General features: G+C 36.2%; 1 protein-coding gene across 1 annotated transcript; it reads left to right on the top strand.

Moving 5' to 3' along the window:
• Positions 1–96: 96 nt before the first annotated feature.
• Positions 97–24,503, top strand: mtbp (MDM2 binding protein). The gene is made up of 22 exons (XM_039680262.2): positions 97–312; positions 428–508; positions 1,512–1,585; positions 2,129–2,271; positions 2,477–2,535; positions 2,673–2,814; positions 2,944–3,058; positions 4,438–4,560; positions 9,750–9,844; positions 10,376–10,442; positions 10,621–10,738; positions 10,920–11,090; positions 13,411–13,524; positions 15,867–16,019; positions 17,389–17,476; positions 17,690–17,848; positions 18,984–19,079; positions 19,190–19,441; positions 20,375–20,570; positions 21,462–21,575; positions 22,453–22,518; positions 22,666–24,503. Exons 1-22 carry the CDS (start codon positions 249–251, stop codon positions 22,702–22,704), a joined length of 2,529 nt encoding a protein of 842 aa, XP_039536196.2. The 5' UTR covers positions 97–248; the 3' UTR covers positions 22,705–24,503.
• Positions 24,504–26,016: the final 1,513 nt, after the last annotated feature.

Here is a 26,016-nt window from a genome sequence, read left to right as displayed (position 1 = left end):
AATAACAATAAATACATAATTATATAATGTAACGTTTAATTAGCCACCATCACCACGTATTGTTATTGCGTGTTTTAATCTGTTCCTACCGACTGTATTTTTTGGGAACGCGCGCGTCATTGCAGCGTCATCTTGAAACGTCCGCGTTGATTGTGAACGCGCGTAAATTTGTTTTTGTGCTGAAGTCTGTCTCGTTCTGTAACAAGTCAGCATTAACTTATTTTACATGAACACAGGAGCATACAGCCATGGACAGATACGTGCTAGTTGTTATAATCAATCTAGAGCCGAAGAGAGATTGCTCTTTCAACGGTAAGATGCTTATTTAAAGATGATAAAATTATGTCATGTATCGGAACTACGCAATTTTCAAAAGCTCAGCTTTGACTCTCTGTTGCTGTTTTGACACGTATTGATTTTATTGTAGGTGTTGATGAAACGAAAAAAGTGTTTGATAATCTCAAAAGTATTTCTGGCTCGAGTTCAACACGAGTTCCTCTATTTCCAGGTAAGTTAGGTTTATTACAGTTTTTCTCGATTGTTTACACACATTTTCTGGTACTTGAGACACAATGACCACAACATGTAACTCATTGACCAACCCCCTGAACCAATTCTGCTGAACTACAAGCACAATTCCTGCTTTACACTCAAATTGCAGTTCCAAAACACACGTTTTTCAAAACACTACACACAGTTCTCTGCATTTGGCACAATTTTCATGCAGAAAATCTCTTGTTTTCACGAGGAACACACTGCCATTCAAATATTCACACTGACTCGTCACATGGGCAAACACCCGTCACACAGTTTTACAATTAGCAATCAGAGCTTTAGCATAAAATACCAAAACTGAAGAGAGGATGCAGCATAGATATTTTTTTATTTCCTTTTTTTACTGTAACAGCATAAAATTCTGTTGTTTTGTATGTAGACCACTGTATGTGCGACTTTGTGTTGGTTGGGGTGTACAAAATGTGGGATCTATCTCCCATTGATTTTGTGGGAAAAATAAAATATATTTGTTACCGTGTATTTGTATGTTCTGGGTATAAAAACAATATTCTCAAATATTTTACAACACACTTATGTATGTAATGTCTGTAGTAAGTGTAACACTGAACAAAAAAGGCCCAAGTCATTATGATGAATGGAGAAGAAAGTGTTTTCCATTGATCATAGTGTTTTCCATTGAGCACATCAGTGTTCAACTGGTTCTTATAAATGTCTGTTCATATGATGGTTTGTGTGTGTCATTTGAAAACAAAATACCATTTTGAGAAGAAATAACATTGTTTTGAATGTAAAGTTTCATTTTGCAGGAGAATTGAGGGGTTTTGCCAATTGTGAGTGTTTTTAGATTTGTGTGTAGAGTTCTGAGAATATGAGGGATTCTTTCAGAAAATGTGTGTAAACAATCGAGAAAAACTGTAATTATAACCTCATTTGCCACTCATTTTTCACCCGTTTTAGTGTGAAGTTTGACTTTGTGTTTGTTTACATCTCTTTAGCCTGCTCTTTGAGTGGTAGTCCAGCTCCACTGAAATGGTACTTTGCCATTCAAGCCAGTTATGGTACAACACAGGTAATTAGCATAAGCATATTTGATTCTTTCGCATGAAATTAATTACAAGTCTTATAAATTGTTTGGGACAAACTAGTTTACAAATGATTATGTAGTATTAGTGTAGTATATTTTTTTTCAAACTGGACTTCAAGGGGATCCATGGAAATGTTTAGAGAAAAGTTGTAGAGAAAAGTGTAAAAATAAGTTAGAAATAAATAGAAATAAGTTATATTGAAATAAGTTAAAAATAAATAGAAATTTAATACATAAATAATAATAAAGATTAAAATAAATAAACAGATTATATATATATATATATATATATATATATATATATTAAAATGAGTAACTAAAACGAGTAGAAACTAAATATTTTCCAAATAATATTTTAATTTAACATAGTGTATAGAATACCTATGTAAATTATTTTCAATTGTTTCTCTATGCATTAAAATACATAATTTAAAATGGGGTCTCTTGCACAAGGATGATCATATTAGTTTGTACACCAAAATGCACACACTCGACGTCTTGCACACACTCTCTACTCTGTATTTCTAGTGGTGCAGCTCAGAGTGGGAGGAACTGTGTTCCCAGCGCAGTGACAGTGAGGAATCAGAGCCGTCTGCTCTGGACAGTTGTATCGCGGCCCTTCAGGAGCAAGAGGAACAGAGCGTGCTCACAGAGAACCCGTCCCATGCAGAGTGAGAGTTTGGATTGATACTGTTGTCGCCCCATATCTCAAATAAATCTAATAGGACCAAAGAATCAACCATTTTTCACTAATAATTTGATACCAATCATGAGCTGTTTAATCATGTTTATCTACATTCGCTTTCTTTGATGCTTTAATTTAATCTCTGTTTTTTTTTTTTTTTTTTTTTCAATGATGATTAACTAACATGATAGACTCTTTGAAGAGGCTGCTGAAGGACTTCATCAATTAACAGACACACTTCCTCATCCAGGTACTATTTTTTTTAACCTTGAATGTTTTATAAAGGAATTATACATTAGCATGATGTTACTGTTGTTACACCATAGATGTGCTTTTGGAGAGTACTTCATTGCATTGTATTGATGTAATGTTTGTTCTTGATGGCAGGGAAGTCTTTGCTGGATGTTATTGTGCTATGTGTGGGCGAGGAGGCGGGGTTAAAGGATATGTTGCCTGTGATTGGCTCTTTGAAGCACATGAGGGCATGGCACTCTGCACAGATGATCATGGTCACTGAACATAGTGCAGGGTAAAATCTAACACTCTTCAGTAATATATATTCTTCATCACTGTTGTTTTATTTTAGAAAACTGTCCTCCATATGAATGAGTTTTCTTGTGTACAATGTCTCTGTTTCTCTTGATTCTGTACTGTAAAGGTGGCAGAAAACAGCCATGTACTTGGACGCCCGCTTATGTTCTCCATCAGTGATTGAAAGCTGTGTGGATGGGAGGGAGATCTGGAGAGGTGGACTTCACATAAGAGAGAAAAAGGTACTTTACACTAGTGTCGTCACCATATTGGAGTTTCTAACTTCGATACGGTACCTTTTGAAAAATATTGATATTCGATACCATTTTCAAAACCATGGGGAAAACTGCCATATCTACTATCATAAAGATATATACAGTATTTATTATTATTAGCTCATAATGTTTTGATAATTTGGGTAATTTTGTTTGCCTGGATGCCAGCCCGAACTGAAGTTTGGTCTGGACTCGATCCATTTAGGAGTAATTATGATCAGTAAAAAAAATGGTCGGGCCAATCAAATTGCCAAGGCGGGATTTATACGATGATGGACAGATGTACAGTATTTAAAACGGTGTATTTAATATATATATATATATATATATATATATATATATACTATATGCTACTCAATTCAGTTTATTTACCAGATTCACCAAGACGCCACACAACACAAATACAAATAAACAAGACAAAGTTCAAGCACAAGAATTACTCATAGTTTTGTATTTAAATCATCATTAAAACATAATTTTGGCTCCCGGTCTCTTTTCTCCGAATACACAAATGAACATGCTTCTTCAGCCTGGTCTCTTTCGTCGTCTCTCCATTTATTACAATCAGTTAAGACGTGCTCCAACCGTGTTATAAAGTTGGGACACGTCCGACAAATGCGAGCAGATTTGTTGGCTCTACTAACTGCCTACTCATAATAGTCTGAAAAATATCCTGGGATAGAAAAATACACATGCCACCTTTATTGAACAGATCCAAAGAGAAACTGCAAAATTCCTTCTGTCCAACAGAGGGCGAACACTTGCAAGAAATAGTCTGTGAGAGCACAGAAACTCCTACTGATTTCTGAAAATATATGGACAAAGGTGGAAAGACTTACTAAGTGTGGCCAATGTAAAGATAACATTTTGATTCAGGGAAATTTTCCCTCTAAGCGAGAAGAGAGCTGTTATCGAGCACGAGCAGAGCGTTTGCTTTGGTCAAGGAAACACTTCAGGACCAATAAAGATTTGAGTCTCTGGTTCTATTGGGCCAGCCTGAAGTGAATTATTGGCTTAAATACAGGAAATTAACCTAATTATGTACAAAGATCATTCATGTTCAGGGTTTTGAGTTTGGATTTCCAGTTCAATCAATTTGGATTGTAGCTGCTGGCTGCTCACACTTTGAAAACTAAAATCTCCTTTAGCTCATGTTTTTGCATTTTCTTAGACTGAAGCATGTGACGAATTTGTCAATTCCAAGAAAGTGCTTGAGCAAAAATTAGTTTCTTTCCCTCCTGTGTTGGATAAACAGGACAAGTATTGTTGTGAAGTATAGACTCTTCTGAGTGACACTTGTAAGCCTCTCTTCATATCATTCTAAATTGCTTTGTTGTTATTCTTAGTTTGTCTCAGAGCTGAAGTTTGAGGGTTTCTGTCTGAGAGCTCTGAGGAGAAATCACTGGAGTGACGCGCTGTATCCTCACACTGACCCGCAATGCCACACTGATCATAAACTTCAGCATGAGGTGAGTAGCTTCATTTTAGTACAGATGTGAATGGATTCTTACTATTACTCAGTTTTGTGTGTTTTCAAAATGCTTAAAATGTTTGTATTTGACGCTAATTCAGAATTCTCTTCCAGTCTTGACTCTTGTTCGTAATGTTTCATAATTCTACCATACTTCACCAAACAATCCTAAAAAGTAGGGACAGCATGCTGGACCTCTATTAGATCTTACATTTTCAGTAGAGCCAGAACGATTTATCGGCAGGCCGATATTAGGCAGTTTCCAAACTACCGGTATCGGCAGTTATAATGGCCGATAAATGAATATTTCAAAAATAAAATAAAAACGAATGAAACACATTTCACGCTGTAATTGAAATACAATTAAAAGAACATCCCCATCAGTTCTCTTAACTCAAATAATCATGACAAAATTTGTGATTATCATGTCGTTTTGCCGCTGTTAAATAAGCCGAGAGTGAAGCGGAATTAGCTAGTAATAGTTACGTTACGTTGTTACAGTGTAGTTGACTGACTGTCCTTTTAACTTTTGACAATGTGACTGAAGTATTTCTTTAATAGCGCGTGACAGTTATAGCAGTCAGACGCATCATCTCTCCTTGGCCTGTTTAAGATGTATGTTTTACAATTTGCAGTATGACGTTATCCATTGCTAAATTATGGCTCATCATAAACTAGCTAACCACAAAGCAAGCTAATGGCACTATCATCAGTCTGTTCTGCTTTTTTTGAAAAAAAAATATATATATATCGGCCGATATATCGGATTTTAAAACCAACAAATATTTGTATCGGTATCACCCTTCAAAATCCTTTATCGGTCGGGCTCTAATTTTCAGCCAATAACTAAAGAAGGAAAAATGTTTGTCAACCACATTTGTGATTCTTCAGGTGGCGCATTTCGAGTCAGTACCACCCATAACAGTTTTTCCACTGAGGGAAATGGCAGTGAGCTCTCATATGAAGTTTTTAATATTTAATATCAAACAGTCCTAGTGAAGGTTGTTTTACAGGATGAATGAAATTATCCAGTGCATTTCTGGCCCTGTGAAAGAGGCGCTCTAAAATTGTATCTTTCATGCTCTCTCTCTGCATCTCTTACACTCTGGTTCCGTCATAAAAGTGTGACTGTGGAATGTAATCGTAATGAGTTTTCCACTCTAGATTAATCACAGTGGCATTAGTGGAGACTTCAGCTCCTTCAACGGAGCCGATTGCACCCCACAGTCTGTTTACACAGGGCTTGTGCTCTACATTCACTGCCTCTATGATGATTAGTACCATTAACTTTTTTATTTTGCGACCACAGAACTTTATTATTGTTATTGGCACTGCAATCACTGTGAAAATGCCGCTCTCCCCTGCATCAGAGTAAGAAATAATCTCCCATCTGCCACCACAACTGTACGTCTGATGAGAGATGATGACAGCACTGGACGTTTAGTCAGAGCTGTTCCAGTAACTACAAGCACTAATACTGTAATGCAAATTGGAAGGGTGGAAATAACACTTTCTAAACTTCTTCCTTTTAATTACAGAAACCAAAAAATAGATGATCCCACCGAGGGGTGGGCGGTATGACCAAATTCTGTAATTTTACATCAACAGTATATGCAGTGGTCATTAAAAAAAGTCACAAGTTACTTTTTATTTGTCATTGCGGTATATACAGAATATCAAACCAAATGGCATCTGCAATCAAAATGATTTTCTCATCAAAAGTGAAGACCTAACGTTTGACTCCACAAAGAAGTCTTAATTTCGAACAAATTTTTTTTTTAATCATTTGATACAAACTTCTTCTGTGAAATGCTTTTCTTGTAGTTGGTTTGCCTGAAAGCAAGTGGCATTCACTTATTTTTAAGTGTCTTCTGCAGCCTCTGTATTATAATAGTTTTTTTTTTTTTTTTTTTGGAAATTCATGTTATTGTAGTAATGACAAGTTTTTGGATAATCTGTGAATTAAAGGAGTAGTTCACTTTTCAAAAAACTTTGCTGATAATTTACTCACCCCCATGTCATCCAAGATGTCCATGTCTTTCTTTCTTCAGGCGAAAAGAAATTAAGGTTTTTGATGAAAACATTCCAGGATTTTTCTCCATATAATGGACTTCAGTGGGTTCAAGGTCCAAAAGACACTTTCAGAACAAAATGCAACTGGTTCAAAGGGCTTTAAACAATTCCAGACGATGAATAAGGGTCTTATCGAGCAAAATGATCGCTCATTAAAAAAAAATAACATAACAAAGTTTAGAAAGTTTTCGTTGAACGAACCAAATGACTCGGTAAAAGATTTGTTAATTTTTATGAACGAGTTTGAACAGGAGAGTCACGAACGTGCATTACAGAACAGAGTAAGGTGACGATTTGAGATAATAAAAACTTAAACTTTTTTAAATGAGCGATCGTTTCGCTTGATAAGACCCTTATTCATCGTCTGGAATCGTTTAAAGCCCTTTGAACAGTTTGTAGTTTGTACTGAAAGTGTCTTTTGGACCTTGAACTGTTTGGTTCCCACTGAAGTCCATTATATGGAGAAAAATGCTGGAATGTTTTCATCAAAAACCTTTTTTTTTTTTTTTTTTTCGACTGAAGAAAGGATGACATGGACATGTTGGATGACATGGGGGTGAGTAAATTATCAGCAAAAGATTTTTCAAAAGTGAACTACTACTTTAAATACTTTAAGGAAGAACTTTATCTCATTTCATTCTTTTCTCATTTTATTTGCTGACCAAAAAGATTTTAGCCGCAGTAAAACTAATGTTATAAAATGGATTCTGAGTCAAATCCAGAATAAAACAGCCAGGTGAATTCCCTATTAATACAGAGTTTTGATGCTGCTTGGATGTCATAAAAAAACGAAACCAGTTTGGTTTATTTTCATACGCATCATTTTTCTTCCTCGCTCCTACATATAAATAACGTAAAGCAAATATATTCACCATGGTGGACCTTTTTAACTTGCTCATAATAGTTAACATGATGTTATCATCACAATCCTTCCCTTTCAATCTCATCACTCTTAAGGGATTTGGAATTGTATTTTTACATGTTGCGTTGCACTTGTCTTCTCTGTGGCCCAGAACTACTGAATAATGGAGCAGATTTCCTCAGATTGACTTCCTCTTTCTTTGCTCGGCTTCTCTTGTATGAAGCTTAAAGAGCTGATAAAGAGTTAGAAATGTTGCCAACTCCCTCTCAGTCTCGCATTTTCCAGCCCAAAAGCCCTGGTTTAGTCCTGCCTGAGCACAAAGCTGATCTTGTTTCAACACTCAGGGGCACAAGCACCCAGCGGCCCCAAAATAGCTTTAACTGTTACTCTCCTAATGGCAAATAAACCGTTTTTTTGTTTTTTTGTTACATGCCATTGGATTAATCAAAGCATGCTGATGAATAGTGGTCTTAATCTGCATACCATAGTTTTGCACTGATGTACAAAGTCTGACAGTGACACAAGACCTCATGTTATTAAAATGTTTTAATCTTTAACTATCAAATCAAAATATTCTTAAAAAAAAGTATTTGATTAAATGCATTTATGGTGAGATTACTACATTTTATTTAATGAAATGCATTTATGATGAAATTCATTGTCATGTCAATTTGTGCTCATTTTGACCATGAATTATGTGCTATCACTTTAATTTAGCGCGTGCAGCACAGCAGAAATAGACGTGGTGTGTAAACCATAGACATAATAAATATATAGACGCCCTATTGGCCGCTTTGGAACGTTGCTGCGTTAAGTCAACGCGTCCACCATTTTGCCGAGGGCAAGAATGCGCTGTGCAATCAAATGCAAGTAAATGGTGAGCTGCGTTTTTTTCTGGATAAGAAAAAAAAAGCATTTATCAACTGTTTTCAGTGGTTTGTACGTGGTGCACAGACTTAAGTTATTTAAAATCTCGATAGTTAGACTTATAAATCTTTTTTACTTTTTTTTTTATAAGGAATTGTCAAATTTCAGGCTTGTCATGTAGGCTATCTGGCTTTTTAATCTTGGATAAGAATTGTGAAGATATCATTTAATTTTTACATTAAATGAAATACAGTTTTCTTATTGTCGAAAAAGGATTTTGTGTGATTGACCCGATTTTAGCAATAACAAAGATAAGTGATGGATCCTTTATGGTAATACATAAGATATGGTACAACTACAGTGCAATGTATAGTAAATATAAGATAAAGTGAGAAGTAAAAGTAAATGGTTTAGTCAATAAAATAAAATAAAATAGGCAAATAAAATAGTAATGAATGGCATAATTGTATAATATCATAAGTACATAATATAAAACAAATATTGATAATAGCATATAGTTTATGCATAATACTATAATAATAGCAGTTGAATAAGATACATCAATTACAGTATATAGACAATAAAAAATAATAAGTTAAATGGTGACTGAATAGTACCGTACAATCATTTAACAGCATAGCTGTAATAGATTGTTAATTGCAAGTGGTATAGTACTACAATTATAACAAAAACAGCAAATTCAATGTAATATCAATTGCAGAATAATATAGACAATATGAAAAAAATATAAAACATTATAAGATTGATCTTTAAAATGACATTTAACAAAAATATTTGTAATTTTATTTTATATACAGTGAAGAAAATGTATATATAAAACAACTTAATTATTTAAACTTGAAATAATTTAATTTAAAATTTAAACTTAAAATAATAATATATATTTCAAAATATAGAAAATATGTGTTCGTTCATTTTGAACACAAGGACTGCAGCACCTGCTGATACAATGTTGCTCTGTTGCACAAATGCGACCACATAAAATTTTAACTCGCATTCTCAAAAAATAGTTGCATATGCGACCATTTTGGTCGCAGTCTGGAAACCTGCCGTCGTTTTCTTTTTTTTCTTCTCATTTGCCAGCTGCTGTCACAGCCAGTAACACTTTAATCTGTTGGTCACACAACCCTTTGCTTAGTCATCTAATTTTCCCCTTTCTTTCTGCTTTTTCTTTGTTTTAAATAATGCATTATTGACCTGACAATCTACAATCCCTTGCTCATGCCGGTGTATAATGTTTTTTTATTTATTCATTTATTTTTTTTTAAAGATTATGACTCTACAACTTCCAAAGACAAGACACAAAATGTTAATTTCTCTCTGAACATAAATATTTTACAACTCTGTTTTTTTATGTGTTTTAGGTGTTTCAGTGTTACCAGCCGTTGTTGGAACTGATTCAGCTGGTCAGAGTCACAGATATCCCGATTCTCCTTCATTCCAGCACAGAATTTGAACTGTATCTTTCATTTTTAGTGCATTTTATCCATAAACCTTGCAGTCAGTTGGAGGATGCAAAGGGGGCTGACACTTACTGACAAAAGTATCTCTTACCAATACACATAACTCTAACTGCATAAAGTATATATACATGATTTGAATATATCTCTCTTTCAGATGTGTAATGATTTGCCTCTGCAAAGGTTAATTCAAATTACTGAATGGGTGCCAATGGTGCGTAAACGAACTATAATTTCTCTCACAAATGCATCTGAAAAATAGGTCATTAATTTGCCTATCTTTTTAAATAACTAATGATATTTATGTATTAGGGGTGGTGCCTGTATATGGTACTGCATGATTTATTCCAATGTATACTATATTTATTAGAATTTGGTTGATGTTCGGAAAGCATAAGAATAAGAAATGAACCATTTACTAACTGCACCATGTTTCGCTTAATGTGACGCAGTTGAGATGGCATGTCCCTCATGACTGTTTACTGTACACTTTCCCCTGTATTGTTTTACACCTTGACGTGCTTCCACAGTGGGTTGGCTTCCAAATCTGTCAAAGCTAAGCTACTCTTGGACCAGCTCTGCACATTGCGAGGAGAGGTAGGCCATCACCAACACGATTATTTCCAATTATTGTCTTCAGGCTAGATATATACTCTCCCCGACTGAGAAATAGCCGCAGCTGTCAAAGTCAGATATTGATAACTTGCGACCAACAACATATTTCCCAAAGCTGGAACACTGGGGTGACAATGATAAGAAGTGTCTCCTGTTGCAGGTGGGAGCTTTGTTTTCTCTGTCCTGCGTGATAAGCACTGAGACTTTCCCAGCGGCCTCCCAGCTCAGCTCCTGTAAATGGAGAGACTTCATGTCCAAACGTCCCAAGGACTTACCTGGTATGAGCAGTGTTTAATAAAAACAGACTTGCACTTTGTTCTGAATATGTATAATTGTACCATGCACATGTGAATGTGCCGCCAAACGCTCTTATCACACGTTGTTAAATTATATGCTGAAATTTATAGGCATTCATTCCTGTGTATTTGCTAGTGTGCTATTAACTCTTCATCCTTCCAGTGCCTAATGTGGAGGTAAAAGGTGAGAGAGGCCACTACCTCTTCTTGGTGCAGGGGGTGGAGTCAGGAGGTTGCACAGCTCGAATGATACACATGGCCAATCAGATCAATGGAGCCGCTGCCCTGGCAACGCTCAATGCCCTCATCAGGGAAAAAGTTCCGCCTTCCTCAGGTATGATCACCAATCTTTTAAATGCACAGCCGATGTCAGCTTGGATATGCACAAATGCAATAGTACGCCTTTGAGCATAGTTATAAATCTATGTTTACTCTTGATTGAAAAAACGAATACGGTTCTTCTAAAGTAAGTTGGGCCCCTTGTCATTCAAGAACCGCATTTATTAGAGTCAAATTAAACCCCATACAACAGTCTCATCTATCACAGCAGCAGCTGAGGCCACCTGGACGACACTAAGAAAGATGATACAGAGGAGACATTATACTCCAATAAGACCAGAACTGCAGTGTTCATAAATGTAGAACACATTACTTTTTGTCATTAATATGATTTTTGAAAACACTTGATTGAAAAGAACACAGCCACTGACTTAGTCTTGTTTTCCATATAATCACAAATAAACCATGTTTCTGTTAAAAACAGCAGTTTCTTAAACAAGGCTTCAGACCTTTTCAAGTCCATGTTTTATTCGGTAGAGCAAACGAGGGCATTTAGTCCTGGACAAATTTTCAAGTATGATAAGAATGTAGGACATTTTTTGTATGCCTGTCTCCTCCTAAAATACATATATTTTCCCCTAGATTTTTCCCACTTTCCCTTTGTGCAGTATTATTTCATGTAAAGTATCATTCTTGCACTGTCCGTCCCTTCTCATTGATTAACATCTATTTGTAATTGTAACTCATGTAATCAGGTGGTTTGTGGTTCACTACTACTCTTAAAAGCTCTTTGTACAGCAAGAATGGCTGTATTTAAGCCCACCGCTGGAGACCTTTGTTGGGGTAAATTACTGCTCTTGACATCAGAGAATGCGTGGGTTTGCTCAGAACCTCCTGTGGAGCTCAGAAAGTTGTGCCAGATCCATAATTCAGTCTGGCTTGATCACTAAAGACCACAGACTTTAGGCAAGAGGTTGTTTTGAAGAAAAAATAAAATAAAAAATAGGGCAAAAAAAGGGATGTTCATACAGAAGCTTTTCTGAGAAAGTGTATTGTGATGTGCACTCCAGGATACCCCTCAGGTGTGTGTGTGTGTGCTCTTTGAATGGCTTTCTGGATGGATTCTATAAGCAGGGGTTCATTTTTAGGTATTAGTTCCATAAATTTAACAAGGTATTAAGCATCTTGGAGTGCCAATAAAAGTGTTAGCAATTTACCACTTTACAAATTGCATTTAAAAACAAAAATGAGCTAATACATAATTTTCAATCTTTTAAGTCAGAGATGTTATTTTCAGGTCTATACTTGAAAAGTGGGACTGTCAGCTAACAGTTTATAACAATGGGAAAAAAACAAGCTTTTTTTATATATATATATATATATATATATATATATCAATGTGTTAAAAACTTCTGTTTAAACTATACTGTTAATTCTGGGAAAAAAAAGTGATAAATTCACTAGTTCAGAATTATGTTTAATCCAATTAATGCATAGCCACCAATCAATTGAAGAGTTTATGCTGGTAATTCTTATTGTATAATTCAAATATGCATCTCAAGTTTTTATTTAAAAATGGTGGTCAATATAGTAATAACATAGTAATAACTTAAAAAAAAAAACTCTAAATAGTTGCACATTCACATGTTGCCAAGACATTATTAATTAAATACAAAGTTGTTTTAATTGAAAATGAAGTTATGATGTTCCACTTGGTCAAAAATGACCCGGGAATGCAACATGTGTAGATTGTGAATTCATTGGGGTAAATAAAATGTAGTCTGAATTGTTCTAAAAAACAAATACCATTTGAAATAAATCAGCCTGAAGTTCTCACATCTGTGTCCTAATCTGGCATGACAGAACACAACAAGTAATAAAAAGATTTTTTTCTAACCAACTTTGATTGTGACAAGTGACAGGATACTTTGTAGATAGTTGGCTTTCTGTTACTGCTTTGTCATGCTCAGTAGCATTACCCACAGTGAATGTACATTTAAACAACAAATATCTTTTAATTAGCTGTGAGTGTGTCAGGCCTTGCAGCAGTTTTGTATCCAGTGTGGATATGTGAAAACCCTATGAAACTGTTTGTGGTTTTAAAGATTAGCATGGCTTACGTCAATTTTAGCTCATGCAGACGTGCCAATAGTGAAAGTAAAGATGAAAATAGATAATGGCTCTTCTAAATAGTACACATGTAAGAGTATTAGCATAACCAAAACAAATCCTCTAAGAAAGAATAGCAACATTTCAGTAATTGGACATTTTTGCACAAGCTTCTCTCCTGGTTATTTGCCGTAGACATCATTAACACCTCTCCTGACCCAATCTTCTGCATTGTCAGACTCTTATTCCCTCTTCTTTCTCCACAGGGAGCAGCAGTGCTGACTGGCTGCGGTCCCTGCCGTATCTCCGTGGAGAGCAGCTCTTGCAGCGGGAGAGAAAGCTGGCCAAAGTGCAGACCCTGGTCCTCAAGGAATGCTGCCGTAAGTGTTTCCCTGGCAACGGAAACCCTGCACCAGGACCTCCAAGTATTCACACGCTGTTCTTCAGTCACCCCAGAGTAGCACATAGCTAATCATATTCCTCTGGTCACACATTCTCAGTCTCACCTGTGCGATTTCTGAAAATTAGGAACTCTTTTGAGCGGTAAACAATAGAGCCTATGTCAGAATCTCGACACCTGATGTGTTAACAGAGGGTTATGATGCATGATAGGCTGTTTGATTGATAGAATAATTTTGGTATGCCAGAGCCAATAAATTCAAGCCAGTTTTAAAGGCTCTATCAAATATCTAACTAATTTTCAGGCGTGGTGATGGCGCAGTGAATAAGACACATGCCTTTGGTGTGAGCGGTCCGGGTTCGAATCCACTGTGAGACACCAATGTGTCCCTGAGCAAGACACTTAACCCCTAGTTGCTCCAGAGCCGTGCTACCTCTGAAATATATAGCAATTGTAAGTCAATTTGGATAAAAGCTTCAGCTAAATGAATAAATGTAAATTTTCTATGTAGACCCTTCATACAGAGTCAATGTTAATGGGTAGTGAGGTTACGTTTGACACTGACGCTCCGAAGCTTGCTTCAATGAACCATTGCTTCGGAGCTTGTATCATTACGTCACTAGTCATCTGAAAATGACGTCTGAAGCAAACACACTGGTTCACTCATTAGTGAACCACCTCATTGCTTTGACAGCCCAATCCAGTTTAAAACAGTGAAGCCAAACCATGGCAACACCGCAGGTTGTAGTAGTCAGTGTTTGGATTTGCGTTATTGTTGAGAGTGGATTGAGTTTATTTCAGTGTTGTGATGGAGCCAGCGAGACCTAGAAGTCGTTCCCAAGTTTGGGAAAACTTTAAACCTATTTCCCCGAGTAAGGTCATTTCTTTGACATTTCTGCATACAAATATTTTTACATATATAGTGAATGATATGGTGTAAGACAGAAACTTCAAAAACCCTCTGCTACATTATACAAGTATATTTTTGTATGTTGAAGGATTTGCTTGTTTAACTGGTCATCCTTTTCAACATACAAAAATATCAGTCCCACCAGTTAACAAGTTATACGCCTTATTCACGGCAGCGCCATCTTTGATTTTTAATGAGAATGAAAGCAAGGCTGTGGGGGATAGACATGCATCTCTTCAATGGGCTGTACTGTTATTTAATGTGTTTTCGGATTGTTCTGCTCATGTCATGAAACACTGGAAAAATATCTTTCCAAGAAATTTTAGTTGACAAAAAACTCTCGAAAATATAAGCTGTGGAAAATTGTAAGTAATCTAGGAGCTTTATTCAGCTTTTTACAGCGGATGCTATTGGAAACACGGTAAGTCTATGCCTCACAGCCTCACTTTCATACCTGTCATGGCGCTGCTCTGAATAAGGTCTTTAGAGTTCTGCTTCCCACAGCTAAACAAGATAAAGCCTTCATGCATGATACTGCCCTATTGAAACCATTACATAAATTCTATTTGATTTAATGGTTTTCTTGGGCATTTTATTGGTTGTAATGGGAATTATAATGGTCTCTGTGGGTCTCTACTGATATGTGTTGGGTTCTATTTGTGGGAGCATTAAATCCTAATGGAATATGTCCCAAACACACTACAAAAATAATTCTGGAGTGGTTTAAATGGTAAAAGCCAATGGTTCCTTTTGGTATTTTAATAGAAACTGGTAGAATTTCTGTGATGGTTTCCAACTTTCCAAGCTGGTCTAAATCTTCTTCCTTGTCTGAAGAAATAATAACACACACACACATCATGCTTAATGTTTTATTATAAAGGTGAACACATGAAATTCATCAGTATCTGTAAAATTCACCTACATAAATGAGTTTCACAGCACTAACATTGTTTCAGCTTTGATAGCCTTAGTAAACACGTAATAAACGGGGCATTACCGGTAACATTTACGCCTACTTGCATTTTATGGTTGTCAGCTTTGTCGCATTACATTTACTTCACCAGGAGATGGTGCTGCAATTTCTATCTGACTGAAGCTTCGAGAAATGAATCATTTTCGATACAATTGTATCGGAAAGCAATAATGCTTTGAAACGCTTCATTTGGGACAATTTGTTAGTGAATTTATGTTAAAACTACCCTTAATGCCATAATGTATGATTATAAACAATTGTACTCTTTAATAAGCCATTTACGTTGCTTCAGTTTGTATGTTATTGTAGTAATTGATTTGTAAGTTATTATTGTAATAACTTACAAATCAATTACTACAATAATGAATGACTGAATGGAGAGAATGTTAGTATGATTATTACTGAGAGGCATTTAATGATGGATATCATCTGTGGATAGGGCGACGAGAGGAGGTCCAGAAGACTGCCACCATTCCTGTGAATGAATTGAAGGCTTTGCTGAGTCTGGCCAGAGAGCAATACCTTCAAATGCACGATGCCACACTGCCCAGAGTCTCTAAACGCAACCAAACTTCATCTTCTAAAAAAAGTGGTGAGGGGTACTTTCATACACAGCAGTTTACTTTAGGGATGCAGCATTTATCATAATTGTATGGATCATGGTGGAAAATATTTGTTTTTTTCTGATCAGTGATTGATATGATGTATGATATTATAAATTAATCGGTAACACTTTACAATAAGGTTCATTAGTTAACATTAATTAATCTATTAACTGACATGAACTAACAATGAGCAATACATTTGTTCCAGTATTTATTAATCTTTGTTAATTTTAGTTGATAAAAATACAACAGTTCATTGTTTGTTCGTGTTAGTTCTGTGCATTAATTGATTTTAACAAATACAACCTTTTGATTTTAGTAATATATTAGTAAATGTTGAAATTAACATCTAACATTAATTAATGCTGAAGTATTGTTCATTCTTAGTACATGGTAACTAAGGTAGTTAACTATTTAACCTTAATTTTATTTACATGTAATATAAAAAAAAAAACACTCCAATGTAGACCAGTGCTTGTTGACAGGTTTTAGTTTATTACCCAGATTTTATATTACATCAAGCATTTGTTCACTGTTCAAAAGTTAACAAAATGTGCAAAAGTTAAACATTTATCATTGACTGCATTTAAAAATAAATAAATAATTATTAACATGCCACAGAATGAACGGGAAAAATAGCTTTTTTTTATTGGTGAACAAAAGAAGTGTGACTAACTAAAGGTGTGTCACATCACATTTGTTCAGTGAAATTGCCGCAAGTGAAATCCAGTATTTTCAATAGGGAATCTATGCAATTGGAAATATTTGCCTGCGCTGCTTGGTTTGAGAATTCCATGTGAGCTGTGCTTCATAATCATATACCTCTTTACATCCCTCAAATCTGGCCCTAGAGGGCTCTAGCCCTGATTAAAGGAACCTGAACAAAGCTAGTCAAGGTAGGTGAGTTTGATCAGGGTTTGAGCTAAACTCTGCAGGGCAGTGGCCCTCCATGGCCAGATTTGAGGAACCTCTCTCTAAACTAATTGACAATAGACAATGGACCTTTTTTTTTTTGCCTGCGATTTTTTTAATGTGACCGCACAGTGCACATGAAAGCAAAATACCAACGACAGGTAAATATGTAGCAAAATATTGGAGAGTTTAATTCGAGACACCTTTGTGCCTTTGATGTCAAAAGATATAGGACTCCTGGAAAAGTCTTGGAAAATTATTAGTTAAAATGTGTATGAACCATGTAGGATGCCCTTATATTATTCGGGCAAAAGATAATATATTTTACATACTTGATTTAACACCGTGTTCTTATTAGGATTATTATTATTTACTTTACAAAATAATATGTTTTCAATGTTCTCTACCTGTTGCTCTTTCTATCCATTACATGGTCTTCCAAAGATGTGAAACAATCTTCTCACGCAGAATGGCCTGAGAGGAGCGTCCTTCAAAACTACGAGAACCTACAGAGAGTCCGACAAAGGTCCAGGTAAACGAGATATCACATTAAATGAAAACTCAGAATAATGTTTGTTTACCACATTAACATTTCTGGAGCCCTGGCTTGTCTTTGTTGGGGCTGATTGAATCTCAAAACAATGTATCTGATGAGGAAATGGCTTGTGCATTACTGCATTTGTTGAGTGGTTGGAAAAGTACATTTGTGTTTAGTTGGATGAATACATTTCAGTGTCGTCCACAGGTGCAGACTGTTCAGTAGTGGTTCCTCTGAGAGTCTGATGGGGCCTAAAGATAGCCAGAGGGGAAGTTCTACACTGCTGGATGCCAGAGAATTGCTCAAACACTTCACCTCTGATGGACTGCCTAGCGGAGAGCTACAGCCGCTGCCAGTGCTTAGAGGGTTGGTCATACACAAAGCTTCTGAAATGATATTTCTTAATGACTTTCCCCCCTAACTTATTAAAACTGAAATTTAAGTCCCTCAAAACAAGCAGGGAGCATGTGTGCACATGGTAGAAAGTTTTAAAACATCATTCAAGTTTTAAAATGTTGCAGCTTTGTTTTCAGCTTGCACTGGTCTTGAAGGGATTGTTGTTCACCCAAAAATGAAAGTATTTTATTTACTCACTCTCACAGTTTCAAACCCACGGCTTTCTTCTGTGGAACACTGAATGTGAAATATTTAAAGAGTATTCTGTTCACCCCTCGTCGTCATATATTAAAAATGAATATGGCCTTTCCAAGTTTTTGTTGACAACAACAAAAAAAGCAGTGTAAAAGTTTTTAAAAAATTGTTCCATTTGTGGACTATACAGTATTACATATAGCATTGTGCGAGGAACAGACCCATATGCAACAAAAATGGCACATTGGTGCCAATTGCATTGTTTTTAATCTGCCAAATGTTGACAGTAAATCCAGCCCACAAATGATTTTCCATGAAAAGATTTTCAGTAAATGCTTATATTCACACACCTAATTTTAGAGGTAGGTTATCGCCAAAGTGTGGGTTGCTTCACAAATCGAGTCCAGGCAGAGATCAAGTCACTGGTTTCTGTTTAACAATCAACTTAAAACTCTAAAACGTTTTAACCAAACACTCTTCCAGCTTCTCTTTATGCTCTCTAACAAAAAAACAGCCAGTCTCTCTGTTCTCAGCTCATTAGCAGCTTCTTCACTCGCAACAGCTGTGTACCCACCGCTGATGAACCTGGCAACTTTTTTTCTAACTTTTTTTTCTGGAGCACATCTCTATACTTAAAACTCAGCGAATACTAGTTACATAGGCATAACAATCTTTCTAAACATTTACGTCCCCACTATTAAATTATCTAATTCAAAATGAAAATATTCTCTGTTACCAAAAGATATACCAAAGATAATGAAATCCTATTGTTTTTTTTTTTGTTTTTTTATAGATTGTGAAGGTTTCCCACATAACTGGCCCTCTATCACACAGTCTCTAGAAATGTTCCCATGTATTTAAACTCCTGAACTGAATGTCTCTGACGTGGGTTGTGTTTTTGTTTGTCCAGCGAACATGCATTTCAGTTGTCTCCTGACCTCACACCTAGAAAGGTTACCAAGCTCCCGTTCTCAAAGGCCGCCAGATCCCACTACCACGGAATAGAGTAAGCGTGCATTTGTGTGGGTGTGTGTGTGTGTCTACATAAAAACCAATCCAATATATCCTCCTTATTACCTCCTCCGTCTTCTCAAGTATTCTCTGGGTGCGTTTCAGGTTCTGTCTGGATGAGCGGAAGGGTCTTGAGCGAGACCGTGGCTTTGTGAAGCTGCAGTCTCGTCTAATAAGATATGAGACCCAGAGTACATGCTGTAAGGAGCCCTGCCCTGTGCCGTTCACCCTCAGCCCTGCACCCTCCCCAGCTGTGCTGTCTGAACCGGGCAGTGTACCTGACGGTGAAACTCTGCACAGCGAGCCGCCCCGCCTCAAACGCCGCTCCCGCGAATCAGACCTCCAGCACCACAAGAGGTTCGAGCACTCTATGCATAATAATGATGAAGGGTCATCTCATGTCTTTATGTTTCAAGGACAGGCTGTTTTAATGATATTCTGCACATAAGCCAAGCCATCATTACACACCACTTCACATAAGTGTGCCATTCATTTTGACAGTCAATATAATGTTTCTCTAGGTACTCTAATTTTCTGAAGCCGTCAGATCATTGATTCCTGCGTGGCTCATTGTAGTTCTCCCTGCTCTCATCATTGCCTTCCTCTGCCCCTCTGTCCCACCACTCTACACGCATTTGACTGCATCATACGTCACTCACAGCGAAATTGAATATAGATCGGGGCTTGATGGCTTTGTCAAAGTGGGAAATGAGTGATGAATGAAAATTACTGGGCGGCGCTGCAAAGAATGTCAAAGTCTCATCCTTTCCAGCATTTTTTGTTTAAATCACAAAGGACCTCTCTAAATGTGCTTCAAACATGGCAGTGATTAAACGTCTAATGTTTGGCCGCAGAAGCCCAGCGTGAATTAGATGATGTCTTGTCAGGACATGAGGTTATTGACTTTTTTTTTTAAATGCTGACCCACTGCAGAACTCCAGGGACCACATTAATTTTAAGGCCTATCATCATCTCAGACTTTGCTCCACTCTGAAATTACCACAGCGGTGTCGCATCATCGGGAGCTAAACGCTGGAGCCTGGGAATTTATGTTGAAGGCTGGTGCTCCTGGAGCGAAGGAATTTTTTTTTTATTAAACGAGCTTAGAATGAGAGTGCTAGAGCTGAGATCTCCAGAAGAAAAAGAGGTAGAAGTGTTTGCTTCGTGCTTAAGTAGACCCTCACATCAAGTCAATTTGATTCGAGTTTTGATGTGAAAAACAATGTGATGATCTCAGGGAAGCAATATTTGACACAATCCACCTTTAAAATCCCTCTCTGCCGCTCGTAGGTTCTGTAAATCAGAAAGCTCTGAATCTCTGGGAACAGGTGGCACTCACCCTGCTGTGGGGGCTCTACGGCAGCAGGCGGCCCACTCACGCTCCAGCTCGGGTCTGCCCAGACGTTCTGCTTCTGTTGCTGACCCCTCACCCATTCAAAAACCCAGCCAGACCCAGACTGAGTCCCGCTCCCAGAAACACAACAGGGTAAGTGCTAATTAACAGGTCACAGAGAATTTTCTACTAAAATTTGGGGTAAAATCTACACTAGCAATTCATTAGAATGCACTGTAATGGTACCGTTTTGTTTATCATGTGAGATTAGGTCATTAGAGATAGGTTAGAGTTTAAATATTGCGTATTTAATTGTTCATGCTTATTTTTCCTATTCTTATATTTGAATGGCCTTTTGCCGTCATCTATTGCTCACTTGAAAGATGATTTAATAACACTATTAAATCTCAAATCTCCAATTGAATATATATATATATATATATATATATATATATATATTTGTCATACTGTACATAAAGTTGTGATGCCTAAATTAATTTGTAACATTTCAAAACAATTGATTTTAGTTTTTAGTGTTTTAGTTTTAGACAACAATAGAATGGGAAAAAAAGTACAACGTAAATAATTAATGAATTATTTTAAAAACTATCAGCTAGCATCCCCTGAAGATATTTAAACATGGCAAAATGTGTTAATATATAATAATAAGTTTGTTTTCCATAATGACTGACTGACTGACTGCATCTTGCCTATAATATTACAACTTGACAAACAAATATATGGGCATGAAATGTTGGTTCAAGTGCTTAGAGATACATAAAACTACTACAGCTATGTAGGAAATTGGTTGCAGGGACAATGGTCAAATATGCAGTTTAAGGGTCATTATAATAAAAAAAAAATCTGCCCACTAAATGCTGCACTTTGACTTGTGATGAACCAAAATAGCTCTCAACCCATTTAAAACCTTAAATCGTCTTATTCAGGTAATTCACCTCTACAGTCCATCAGCACGTTAGGGCTTTATGTGAGTGCAATAGATCCGTGATTGTCCATCGTTCTCATCCGGTGTTTCTGCTTCAGATGCTGAGGGAGGTGGTTGCTAAGACGCTTGATAAACACGGGATCAGCAGTGAGCACAAGTGCTTTGAACCCTGCAGTCAGAGACTGTTTGACATATCAAAGTTTTATCTGAAGGTGGGTACGAATCGTTCTACCTCTTCCCCTCGCACCCTGCCGTCCTGCCTTTAGGACATCTTTGAAGCTTTCAAAATATGCTGTGTAAACGCTGCTGATTGATGCTATCTACATAATTTATCCATGACAGGGGAACAAAAACTTAGTTCAAGAAACTTCTTTCAATTCACTTTGTTCCTAAAGCATTTTGTGTGGAGGGGGAAAAAAAAAAAAGTTTTCATGCGCAAAAATAATTCATAATTTGCTCAATTTATACAAGCTGGCTTTGTTACTGTACCTTTAAGACCTCATTGAAAAAAATGACCAGCATCTTACTGTTGTTCATCAGGACAGCTGAAATCACTAAATACTTAATAGGCATTGATATAAACATCAGTGCTCATGGTTGTGACTGTTATAATCAGAAGTTTTTAAACAATCCATTTTTGACGTGTTCTGAGTTGAATGAGAGAGCTTTATGTGAATACCTATTTAAATATATTTTAGAATGCAATTTAATCCATGTTTTCAGTGTTACACGATCAGAAATAATTCAAATATACTGATATGGTGAGACATCAAAAACACTTATCAATGTTGTAAAATGTTCTTAATATTTTTGTGGAAACCTTGCTACTTTTTTTCAGGATTCTACAATGAATGGAAAGAAAATAATTGATTAGAAATAGGTCATTTTTTGTAACCATTTAAATGTCTTTCTTTTACTGTTACTTTTGAATTGAATGCATACTTGAAAGTATTTTCTTTCAAACCAAATCTTACTGACTCTTGAATTTTAAATGGTGTATGCGTGCATAAATGCAATAAATCATTAGCAAAGCTTAGCTTCCGCAATGTTCTTCATTAAGCCATTATACCTCTGTTTGTTTTGCAACAGGATCTGAAAACCTCACGTGGCCTTCACGAGGAAATGAAGAAAGCAGCCAGTAACAATGTCAAACAGGTAAAGTACACACTTCACTTTGAGATGCCTGGTACACCAGAGTTGTTGAACATGACAATTTACAACTGTTATTTTATTTTGAGGGATTTGATTTTGTAATATGCCTTCACAATTGATTTCCCACACACACACTTTTCTCATCCACAGGTGATTGATTGGGTTGTGGAGAAATCTTCTAAAAGATGACCAGAATAATTTTCAGTCAGAAACGTTGAAGGTAAACCTACAACGTTGTAGGTTTACATGACGCTACAAAATAAATAGTTTAAGCTTGTAGAAAAGAGCTTCTAATGCTATAGAACAGCATTAATCATGGAAATTTTCCTGACGGGAGGCATGTACATAATTATGTTTCTGTTTTTTGTGTGTATTTGTAATAATCATAGATTTTGATGTATTAAAAAGTTGTTTTTATATGATGTTCACTAGAAAAGAAATGCAACTCTCAAACAAACAGCCAAATATGGCTGCATGTTTTCTGAGAAACACTGTTTTGCATCATGAAAATCAGTCAGGGGGCGTTTCTGACCAGATCACATTTCAGTAATCAGAGTTCACTCAAATCACCACTTGAGCATGAAACAAGGAACACATGAAACTTTCAAGCTTTTTTTTCCAAAACCTCATCATACCCTCTGATTACCATATATTTTTGTTTATCACACACAAGCTATTGGCGCTAAACCTCCACTGCACAGATCTCCAAGTAGTTTGCCCCAAAATGACTGCTGTGTTGGGATCAAAAGGTCACACTGGGCTGAGGTCAAGGTACTCCTTGCCCAGAGAAGGTTGAGGGTGTCTCATTTGGCAAAGTTGCCGGACACATTCCAGTCCCACACAGGGCCATTGTTCTCACTTCTGGGTGCCCAGAGGGGTGATGGGAAAGGAGGGGAGGGGGTTGCACATTACATTGGCAGGCCTGAGAGCCTTTGAAAGACACATGCAATCTGAACTCACTCAACAGAGCTGCTCTAGTTAGTAGGGTGGAACTCGATGTTATGATAGTGAATGATAAAACAGAATCTTTTTCCCAGTATTTTGACCTGTGTGGGTGAACTTTATTAAACTGCAGACTGTCAAGAGGCTCTTTCTACAGTGTTTAAGCGTCTCACTTTGTTCTGCATGCTGACGTCTTGATATAAGTGTTCCTTATCATGAGGGATCAAACTGTCCTTGATCCTTTCATAAGAGTTCATTGCACTATGAAAATAAGCTGTCATTTTCAGAGCTTCAAACTTCCTCCCAGTAACCATTTATTGAAACTCAAGCTGAAAATGAGGAAGTATAAGCAACATTATTGTTCCTAAACAGTAGAAGTAATGAGTATTTAATTCACACCATCATTTACTCATTCTCTTATCATTCCAAAATGTTGAAGCATGTTTTTGTCCACATTATTAAAGTCAAAGGAGTTCAAATTAGGGATGTAGAGGGTTAATCGATTAATTGTCGGCTAATTGAACATCGCAAACTTGACACAAGATTCTCACGCGAGAGACCCGACAAAACCTTGAGGCAAAAAAGTAACCAAACAGGAAGCTGTACTACAGCGTGCTTACCTCGAAAATCCAGCTGTATTCTAACAATAACTTGGCTCTCCTTATTAGCTATCCTCTTTGCATGCTGGCTAATAACTTTTTTTTAAAGCTGGGTCTCAAACATTAACAGCACTGTGTTGGACAGATTTGTGCAGCGGTGTTCCATGAGGGAGCGAGAGCGCGAGTGGTAGTGTTAAGTGAATATCGAAAATCAATGTGTGGCGATCAGCGTTGATATTGTGGCGGGCCGCCATCAATGAATGTATGGGAAACTCTGCCTTCTAATTGTATTGTCACCTTCCGCAGAGATGATTTAAGTTGTGTTCAGTTCTATATTTGAAGTTTCCAGGTCTATTAATTTTACTTTTACCTTCCTCAGACCAAGGGGGATTATATGTGCTGCTGCTAATGTTTCTAGTTTTTTATACAAATAGTTTAGATTATTATTATGTAGGCTTAATATGGTGTAGGCTAAGCCTACTCATATAGTTTTTTATTTAAAATGTATTGTATATTGCTTAACCACTTAACTGTCACCGTCCCACAGGTGGGACGTTTGCCACTATATTTTTAAAACAATAATATCTTAGTAAATACCTTAAATAATATTGACAAACTATATATCATTTGAAAGCTTACAATCTCTAGTTTCCATATTTGGTGACTGATTTTCAAAATATATTACAGAGGAGCCATAATTTATCAATATAAAAAAAGAATATTTTCATACTCATAAGGCGTGTCCAGACCTTTATTTTAAAATAGCAGTAAACATGAAAAATCATTAAAAAAAATGGTAGATACCTCAGTTTGTTTTCATGCCAAAAGTTCAAAAGATAGAATCCATTCAATTATTTTGGAAAAAAAAGGTCTGAAAAGTTTGAAATATCAAGAAAAAAATAATAAATTCACCATTTGTGACGTGGCAGCTAGCTATGACTTACATGCATGTTCTTTGTATGTGTTTCTTAGAGGTTCAATTCATATCAAAATCTGCCAAACTTCCCATGCTACTTCTGAATAGGATCTCTACTTCAGAAATTGTATGAAAATTGTGAAAATAATGGTTCATATCACTCAAAACACGAATGGAAATGCAGGCGCCCTTATATGGGCAGTAATGGAGTCTGATTGTGCCCTAGTGAAAAAGTTTGGTACTGCGCTCAAACAAAATCTTACTGAAAGCTCATTTTTTGAGATATCAACCTAAAATTTGAAACACAACTTGTTCAGATTTTTGGCTTTGATCTTTCTGCCATTTTAGAGTAGCCCAGGTTTTGAAAATATATATTTTATGTAAAATATGAATAATTAATATTTTTACATTGTACATTTCCATAAACTCAAACTTCTATAACTTTTTTTCTGTTTCACTTTCTTAATTTATTTCACTTCTACAAAAATCTGCCAATGTCTTCTTTAAAACAAGACCAATCATATGTCTATATTCCAAAGCATTCTTGAATTACAACCATTTAAGTTCGAAATGTGCATTTTCATGTCTATTCAAAAAAGGGGGGGTGACAGTTAACAGGTTAATGTTTCACATGCAACAGGTGAGCCAGTGTTTTATGTATTTTTTATTTTTTTTTTGGAATTTATTTAAACTACATAAATGCCATTATCTGTACCGTATCTCAACTGTTACAATAAAATATCAATTGAGCAATATAACATGCATTTTTATTCAGTATATAAGTAATATTTAGCTTTTTACGTTAAAGACATTTGATAACGTGAGAAATTGACATCCTCAGGAAAATAGCCAATTATCAGTTAATCGATAATCGATCGATAAGCTCGGTCAACTGACGATTAATGAATTAGTCGATAATCTGCATCCTTAGTTTAAATATTTCACAATATTTGTATTTGCATTGACCAGTGTTTTCATTTGTTTAAGAATGAATAAAAAGTATTAAAATCGCAGTAATAAAAAGTAATAAAAAAGTAAAATCGC

The sequence above is a fragment of the Pimephales promelas genome, chromosome 12, assembly GCF_988280905.1.
Source record: "Pimephales promelas chromosome 12, fPimPro1.hap1.1, whole genome shotgun sequence".
Classification (NCBI taxonomy): domain Eukaryota; kingdom Metazoa; phylum Chordata; class Actinopteri; order Cypriniformes; family Leuciscidae; genus Pimephales; species Pimephales promelas.
Note: the sequence above shows the minus strand (reverse complement) of the source record. Positions and strands in the feature narration are given on the sequence as shown.